Source organism: Stegastes partitus, unplaced genomic scaffold, assembly GCF_000690725.1.
Source record: "Stegastes partitus isolate 25-593 unplaced genomic scaffold, Stegastes_partitus-1.0.2 Scaffold913, whole genome shotgun sequence".
Taxonomy (NCBI): domain Eukaryota; kingdom Metazoa; phylum Chordata; class Actinopteri; family Pomacentridae; genus Stegastes; species Stegastes partitus.
Genome location: NW_007578644.1, coordinates 31,093 through 39,791, shown reverse-complemented (window position 1 = coordinate 39,791; position 8,699 = coordinate 31,093). Strand labels below are relative to the sequence as shown.

At 43.8% G+C, this 8,699-nt stretch overlaps 1 protein-coding gene across 2 annotated transcripts in view; it reads right to left on the bottom strand.

The window, feature by feature from the left end:
- Positions 1 to 187: 187 nt before the first annotated feature.
- The window catches only part of lima1a (LIM domain and actin binding 1a), a 33,816-nt gene continuing 25,304 nt past the window's right edge, over positions 188 to 8,699 (bottom strand). For both annotated transcript variants that reach the window (XM_008293790.1, XM_008293791.1), the window contains exons 5-11: positions 8,017 to 8,071; positions 5,640 to 5,734; positions 4,154 to 4,219; positions 3,949 to 4,000; positions 3,608 to 3,672; positions 3,044 to 3,177; positions 188 to 1,854 (exon numbers count right to left, since the gene is read on the bottom strand). In XM_008293790.1, coding sequence (XP_008292012.1) covers positions 834 to 1,854; positions 3,044 to 3,177; positions 3,608 to 3,672; positions 3,949 to 4,000; positions 4,154 to 4,219; positions 5,640 to 5,734; positions 8,017 to 8,071 — 1,488 coding nt within the window. In that variant the 3' untranslated portion in view covers positions 188 to 833. The remainder of the gene's footprint in view (positions 1,855 to 3,043; positions 3,178 to 3,607; positions 3,673 to 3,948; positions 4,001 to 4,153; positions 4,220 to 5,639; positions 5,735 to 8,016; positions 8,072 to 8,699) is intronic.

The window sequence follows — 8,699 nt, the reverse complement described above, 5'->3', positions numbered from 1 at the left end:
GTTTTTATCAATGTTTTTAGTCTTTTAAGTCATTTTTCCTTCTGTAAACACTTCATTATTTTATATAAAGATGGTTTATTCATATTTTGAGGAGAATATGGAACCAACTACGGACGCCTCACGTCAAACAGAAGTCTTTGTTCAGGGTGGTGTAAGCACAACATTTAGAGCTTCTCAGACAAGAAGGTTTGAATATAACAATTTATTTTAACAGTAGCCGTCGAGGAGATTTGGTCCCCTGGTTTAAAAACAGTACAACAGTATTCATATCCAGTTTCAGCTCTTCAAAATGAAAAACAAACATCAGCAAAGTGTCTTTCGGTTTACCGTGTACGTATAGGATGGCAGTCCTACAGCACGAAACTAGTCACACCCATTATTTAAACAGTGAAGTTCTGCACTTTGTTCCCGTTCAAGTCGTTGGTTTCCGATCACGAGGCATCCAATGGAAATAGAAAATTATAAAAGGCATATACGCACAAAAATAAAACGTCTAGTCCACGATTCTCAACCTTTGGACTTTGGTTTTTAAAAATATTTCTAACCGGGGTCTCGTTTTAAATATTGTACATTTAAAAAACAAATTCAGAATTTTTTTTTTTCCAAACGTCTTGTAAAAATGATTTCGCAGAAATGGCTTTAAGTGTTTGAGACTGTTTGAAGAGGCACAAATCAAGAGCTCAGCAGAGTTCACACTAAACACGGCAGCGACTTTTTAAGAAGAAGGGAAAAAAAGCGTCTAAAAAAGGAGGAGGAGGAGGAGGAATGGCAAGAAGAAGTCCAGGGAGGTGTCCATGGCTGCCGTCCTGTTGGCCCAGAGCAGGGAGCTCAGTTTACGCGTCCTCTTCCTCCTCTTCGTCCTCGTAGTATCGGTTACGTTTGATCATCTCCTCCACCGTCAGCGCCTCCTGCTTCTCCTTATCGTCCACCTCCTCGCTGTCCCAGAAGCCCACGTCCTGAGACGCCCGGCTGGCCTCCGCCTCCTCCTCGGGGGACGAGATGGCCGTCGGCTCGTTGGCCGTCATCTCCTCCTCCAGCAAACCTCCGTCTTCCTCCTCCTCCATCTGCTCCTCTTCAGCTCCTCCTCCTGCGACATCGTCTTCTGTGGTGAGATGATGGTCCGTCGCCTCCTCGCTCTTCATCTCCTCCTCTCCTGAGCTGGTGTGAACGTCCACACAGCTGTCCTCGGTGGGCGTCTGGCTGTTGGACGAGTGCTCGCTGTGCTGCAGCTCCATGCTGGAGGGTTCAGGGCTGAGCTGCCGGTCCACGGCAGCAGGAGGTGGACTCGGTTTTCTGGCCTCGGCAGCAGGAGGGCTGCTGGGTTGAGCTGCCAGAGTGAAGGCCAGGCTGCGCTCCTTCAGGGAGGAGCTCCGGCGGAGGCAGGGGGAGCCTCTGTCCTGCTCCGGAGGTGAAGATGGAGACTCGTCCTCTGGGGGCCACTTGGCTTTGATGGGCTTCCCTGCGGAGCCTCCGTCTGGGGTCGTTGTAGGCGCTTCCTCCGGCTCCGTCCGTGGAGGCCAGGAGATCTTCAGCCTGCGGGTCTCTGCAGGTTTGTCAGCTTTCTCTGAGGATCCTTGTCCCAGAGCCTCCATGGTGGCCATCAGGACGTTGACTTTAGCCAGCGGGGAGTCCTCCACGCTGGGGCTGTCCAGGTCTGAGGCCGGGCTCTGGGTCTTTGGCTTAGTCTGGGGGACGGACGAAGGCGAAGTCTCCCCGCTGTCGCCTTTGCTCTCCCACAGCTCCTTGTGAGGTCGGTGGCCGAAGCCCTCGTCGTAGTTGCCTTTGGCCTTGAAGAGCTGGCAGAAGTGCGGCTTGCAGTAGACGTTGTTGTGCAGGGAGGCGTAGTTCGCCAAACTGGACGAGAAGAACAACAAAGAGAGACGCTGGTTAGAAACCCGACACTCTGAGACATCATTCATGCAATCAGATGTTAAAACCTCCTTCTATTTAAAACACGTCTTCTTTGCAGAATGACTCTTCAGCTGCACCCGTATGTAGAAGTTTCAAAATAAGATCAGAGTCTAAAGTTCTTTTTTTTTTATTTGTATTTAATATAAAAACTTTCATATATTTATTTATTTATTTATTAGACATGCCGTGAAATGTTTCAAGGCTTTTTAACATTTTTATTTTGATGTTTATGGCTCATGAAAATTAGAAATCCAGTATTTCAGCTTATTAGAAAGATATAAATGTCGTTCATTTATACACCAGATACTCAGTCGGAGCTCATTTACTGCGTCAGTCTGCGGCACTAACATCTAAGAAATGCAGAATATATGAAAGTTTACCTTTTTGAATTCACTTTTTACGCCATTTTAATTGTTTGAGCTGCACAAGAGAGATGCAGGAGGACAAACATGTTGTGTTCAGCAGCTATAATACATTTCCAGAGTATAACAAAGGCTGTTTTCTGAAGGTGAAATGTGAAGATATCCCTGTGATGCCTCACATGCATCAGTAGACGGTAGCTAGAGAGAAGCTTCTAGTCTCCACTCAGGTGCTGCACTGTCACTCAGGTTTTTTTTTTTTTTTTTAGTTTTAATTAGTTTGAAAAGCGTAAAATGAGCCGTTTCAAAAACCAAAATTGTCCCAAAGCGGAGCCCTCAGTTCATCTGGTGTGACTATGAGTTCAGCACTGAGGCTAAACTACCGTGGAATAATGCATGAAGCGCTGAAGTTGGAATAATTAGTGTTTTTTAGATCTTGCTCTGCTAAAAACTGTTTGGAAATATTACATAAAAATAAATGACATGTTGTGTATGTAAGTTATCGCATTTTATCCAGTGAACATGAGCCTTTAAAAAGCACTTATATTTTATGTCTAATGTACCTCTAGTCCCCGCTCAGGTACTGCATCACAACTACTGATATATTTGACCATTTTAAAGACCAAAGTGGTCACACTCTGGAGCTCGGAGTTCCTGGGAGTTTATCTGAGGTGACTACGAGGTTAGCGCTGAGGCTAAACCACCTTGGAATGAAGCTTCAGAGTTAACTTGTATTTTATTTTTCACTTTCTCGGATGCGACAAAACGCTCACCTGAGTTTGGTGTTGCAGTGCGAGCAGCGGAAGCAGGAGCTGTGGTAGACGTGCTGATTGGCCACCAGCCTCTCCAGAGGATAGACCGTCTTCAGACACGACACGCAGGTTTCCCTCACCGGCAGGCGGAAGCTCTGCACCGACGAACAGAGTAGATTCATGAGGAATGACTGGTGTGTTCAAAATGAAAACTAAAATGGCTGCATGTGGGAGACTCTGAAGTCCAGGTTCTTTGGTCTCATGAGACTAAAACTGAGCTTTTTTGCTTTCGGATCGGAGCAAACACACCACCCCCACTGTGAAGCACGGCGGTGGCAGCATCATGTTATATCAAAACAAATATGGCATGTCGTGTATGTAAGTTGATGTGTACATTTGAAAAGCATTTTTATTCTGCTATCACAATAAGAGAAGGTATTAAAATATGTTAAATGTACAAACGAAGAGACTTGATGTTTTATGAAATTAGGCAGAAAAGCATAAATCACACGGAAAATGGAAATAATCCAATATTATCAATCTTTAACATATAATATATATATATATATAATAGTTGACACTCACTCTGGGAGTCTTGGCCTGAGAAGAGTCTTTCTGACTGGAGGAAGCAGCAGCACCAGGACCAGAGCCTTCAGGAGCACAAAACATCAAGTGTAAGAAAAGGCAGTGATGCAGAGTGACCACTAGAGGGAGCCAATCTCACATTTAATAAAAGCAGTTTCACTTAAATGAAGATGCTCAGGAGTCCAGAACAGAGCAGCGTGTAGACGTTTGAAACTAAATAAATGTAAATAAAACGCTGAGAGAACTTGAGGTGTGAACTGCAGCCCCTCTAACGTGACCTGGACTTTTTCTCTCTCCTAATAAGAAACCATCATTATGTGAAGACATGGAGGGCGAGTTACCGTTGCTCTCTGAGGTCAGGACTCTCCTGCTGTTGGGTTCAGACTCTGGACTCTGAAACAATAAGATCACAAGAACCACATCAGAAACAGTCGCGTGTTTGGCTTCACAGACGAGCCAGGCGGCCAAACGTCCACCGTGTGAGCAGTTTATAACCACGTAGCCGAGCAGAAAGTGATGCTGAAGTGCTTTTTGTTGAATCCTTACCAGCTCCAGGTTGAACGGAGGAACGTTTTCCTTCTGCTTCCCACAGAAACTGTCCAGCTGATCAGTCTGAACGACGCACAAGAGACAAGACAGGAAGTTAAAGGAATATAAAACACTTGTTCTTAAACATTTCAGTGTCTGTGGCCTTTTTATTTGCTCATGCTGCTGTGATCAGATGCCTCCTGAGATAGTTTGAGTGATTGAACGCCGCAAAACCGTCACCTTTTAAAGAGGGCGATCATTTTGCAGAATTGTTAGAATAGTTTCCATCCACCTAAAATAAACTATAAAATCAGCTTGTCTGAAGATTCTCAGTCATCCAGGTCATGGTTATCCTCGTAGGTTAATCATAGACACTGGACTTGCTTGAGTTCCTTGAAGACATTCCACCTCTCATCCAAGATGCTTCATCAGCTCTGACTGACTAGTTGGGAGTTCCACATACTGATATATATATCTGAAACCCAAACTCAGGTGTTAATGTCTCCTTCAGGATATCAGTATCTGGAACTCAAAGATGCCTTCAGAGGAACTTCAGATAAACCAGTATTGTGCTTGTATTTTTTTCTGATTGTTTTTTTCTACTACATTTATTCTGTAAGTTGTAAATAAACTTCTGTGCTGCCTGGAGAACGTTACAAAGGCTCATTAGGTCAACTTAGTGTGACGTGTATTCAGATTTTAAAATAAGTCAAAGTTGAAGCAGCCATGTTGCAAGTTTTGATGTAAAGAGCAACGCAAAGTCCTACAATTCCCATCATGCAACCTGACAGCACCATCTGTCGCCAGTTTTATTGTTAAAAATCTGAAGCCTTGCAGCCTGAACAGCAAATATTCACAACAAAAGAAGACACTGCAGGGCTGATCTGATGGGTAGAAACACAATAACTAGATCCAGGAAGTGTTGCTTGGTGTTAAAATGTGCCGACAACCACTGGAAAAAAAATAAGGCAACGCAACTACAAACTGTCGACCCTCTGACTGACTTCTAGGATCTGCTGGAGGCGACCAAAGCTGAGATGAAAACCAGGATTAATTCATGAGCTTTTTCTGCCTGGAGTTACAGTGAAACTTCTTCAGTGGAGTTTAGTTGGATGGAGGTTCCTTCTAGAGCCGCAACTAACGATTATTTTACTTGTTTTGTCCAAAGATACTCAGTTTGCAGTCATAGAGGAGGAAAGAAACCAAAAGACGCTGCAGTCATTCTACAAAGTACAGCCACATGTGGCAGCAGACTGACGGCCAAATCTAAATCAATTAATAGGCACAATCCTGGAACGTCTTGATTGCACCTTGTAATGGAGTAAAGTGCAAATTAATCAGGGTCATGTTGAGATAAATGGTACCACCTTTAACACCTTCGTAGATCAGACGTGGAGGCATCGGAGCACTGGGACGGTGTAAGGAATCCGAGCACTGACCATGAACTGCAATATTCCTGCAGTTTCTAATAAAAAGACATAAAAACGCCCCTAAAGAGACTCACGGTGACGGCGGTAGGGGTGACTTCCTGTTTGGAGATGGCCGCTTGGTAGAGGGCCATCCTGTCGCGGAGAGGAGTGGAATCTGCAAGACTTCCATCTGGAAAAACACACAGAACAGAGGAGTTTAATAAAAGTAAATAGTGATGATAAGAAGCTGCAGCCCATCGGTCCCTCTGGTTTGAAGGAGCCTTTCAAGTGACTCAGTAAAAGTCCTTTTGCTTGCTTGAGAACTCACAGTTGCGTCACCGGTTCAGTGCATCATCGCTTTTGTTTTTTACAGTTTGCTGAATGTCGGGAACGCTCGATGAACGCTGCATGACTAGACAAGTGGGGGATTTTTTTTTTGTTCCATCGCGGTTCACACCGAGTGCAGATTGTGCCGCTCGGTCGTGCAGGCCGCTGACGGGAACTCGAGGTCAGGAGTCGCGAGTTCGCCTCTTCCTGTGTTGTGCTGACCACAGCGTTTACTGAGCAGCCGCTGGCGTCGCTTCTGGGAAGGATGTAATCCATCCAGAGGAAGGCAGGACACGAGTTTTGTTTGTGAAAAGTATCAGAGAACAAGGCTGGAGGCGCAGATAAAGCGACTCCAACAAAGACATGGTGAACGTGAGATGTTTTTGTCTTTTCCATTTGGTTTTAAAGTGTCCATCGTTTTCACGTTATCCACTCTATGGAGTACTTGAGCTTTTATTTAGCTTGTTATCAGTTTCACAGCCCATAATGTTAGTCATTCATTTACTTTCAAGAAAAATGACAAGATGTTGGCTACACAGCGACCAACTGGTGGAGTGTTTAGCAGCTAAAGAGCCAAATATTTTCCTGAGGAACTGGCAGAGACCACAACAAAACTGAAAGAGACCGAGAACTGGACTTATGTTCACCAGATGGCCACAGACTGCATCCAAATGAATGCTAATGTGGCGTAAGTAAGGTGGTGATATATCAGTGTCTGTGCAGCTCGTTTCTGCTGCCCTCAAGTGGATAATAGACTAAACGTAAGTTCATAAAACTAGAACCAGATAGATCTGCACCTCATAGCATGTTGTTCAATTATATGTCATTAATCCTCTGAACTCCAAAATCCAGCAGGGAGTTTGAAAAGTATCTCATCTTTAAAAAAAATTAAGAAATTTGGGAACTGGGTGATTTTGTTTTTAGAGCCAGAAACTACAACAACAGACAGAATCTTTGGATTTAAACGTTCCTACAGTCCTTAAATGTGTCGTGTGTTGGTTCCAGTAGGAAAAGTCGCCAAAACGAAGCCTAACAGGTTTCATCAGAATCACTTAATTCCCTCTGTCTCATTGAAAACAAAACAAAAGATGATTAATTTACACCAGATCCTGCTCGTCAGTGAAGCAGCTACGAGTGCCCAACGATGACCAAATATTCCTGTTGGAAACCGAATCAAATGTCAGCTTTAAATTGTGACGCTTCACTAAAATCACTTTTAAAAATTTGGCCAAAAATGGATCATTTGCTCCAAACAGATTCTGTCAATAGATCAATTTTGCACACGTCATCATTGATTCAGCTGAAAATGTTTCCACAGAGCAGAGAGGAGACAAATTAGAGATTTAGAGAAACATAAAATAAACCTAATCAATAAAATCAACACTGTATGGCTTAAAAATGGCACACAGAAGAGCAAGTTGTTGGACGATACTTGCGACATGGTGAAACATCTGTCTGGAGCTGATGTGCAGGTTAGAAAAGTGGTAAATATCTACAGTATGTGGCTCCAATAGTGCTGTACAGGTTTTTGTAAAATAAATAATAAGAAATTCAACTTTTGTTTTTTTTTTCTTTTTTGATGATTTATGGCAGAATAAACTTTCCCAAAGACCTTCTTAGTTCTGTCTCCTCCTAGTCGTGGTTGTGTTGTTTCCACTGAGGTGCAGGACTTTCTACAGCCGTGAATGATGAGTCACAGAGAGGAGAAACGTGACGGCAGCAAAAAGCATCCACCTCATAACCGTAACTAATGCATTAACAAACCGTCAGCAGATGGATTAAGATGCTCCATAGAACTGAAGGAAGCTTCACATTAGACACAGAAAATACTGACAGCAGCAGATTTTAAAGAAAAAAAACCCTGAAAAACACTGGTTGAGTATCTGCCTGATAGTTAACTGGAAATGGTGCATTACAGCAGCTTTCCTGTTCTGCTGGACAACACTGGATGCTTTCACCTTGGAGTCCGAGGAGTTTAATAATAGACAAGACAGTTGTTACACGTCCCTGGTTCGGGTGAAGTTCAAGTTCAAGCTGGTTGCATGTGGTTTCCCACCTCTGTCTTTTAATTTCCAGTCACTGCGCTCATAAAATATCAAGCATTTGCCCCAAAAGGCCCTTTCAGAATAAATGTAATGCTTGTACCTCCTAGTATCTGGTCCATGTTGGCTGAGTTCCCGTTGCTTCCTCTACTCGTCGCCTGCAAGGGGAAAAAAAAACGACAACAAAAAAAACATGATTAGAAATGTAGAAAACAAAGATATTTAAAGAAAACACAGACATTTGATGCTCACATGTTTCAGAGCAAACAGGCTGGAAGCTGCATCGTCCATCAGGAAGATCAAAGCAGAAAGAGAGGAGGCTAACGTGAAGACGAGCGAGCTAAAGTGTGTGAGTGTTTGTCCTGCACAAACCACTTAATCCCCTAATGAGCTCAGAGACCGAGGCTGAGACAGACTGTCTCTCCACAGCTGCCAGAAAACAAACCATTACTTCTCCGTTGTGCCCGTAGACTAATGTTCAGACCTTCACTTTACAGACTTCAACTGCAAAAAAAACGAGATAATTCAAACGGGTTCTCTCCATCAAACTCAGACCGGACAAACAAACAGCCAGAGCTTTACCCACACAGGAGAAGAGCAGCGGCTACCTACCCAAAGAAACAAAGGCTTTGTCATGACAAAGGAGTATAAAGCACTCCTACTGAGGCTTGTGCCAGCTTCTCTACAGCATGAGAGCGCTTCATGTACAGATTACACAACAGGTCAAACACAGCCTCCACATTTAGCCTTCAGTCTGCACCTGCTCAGGAGATCCACCTCTGAAGG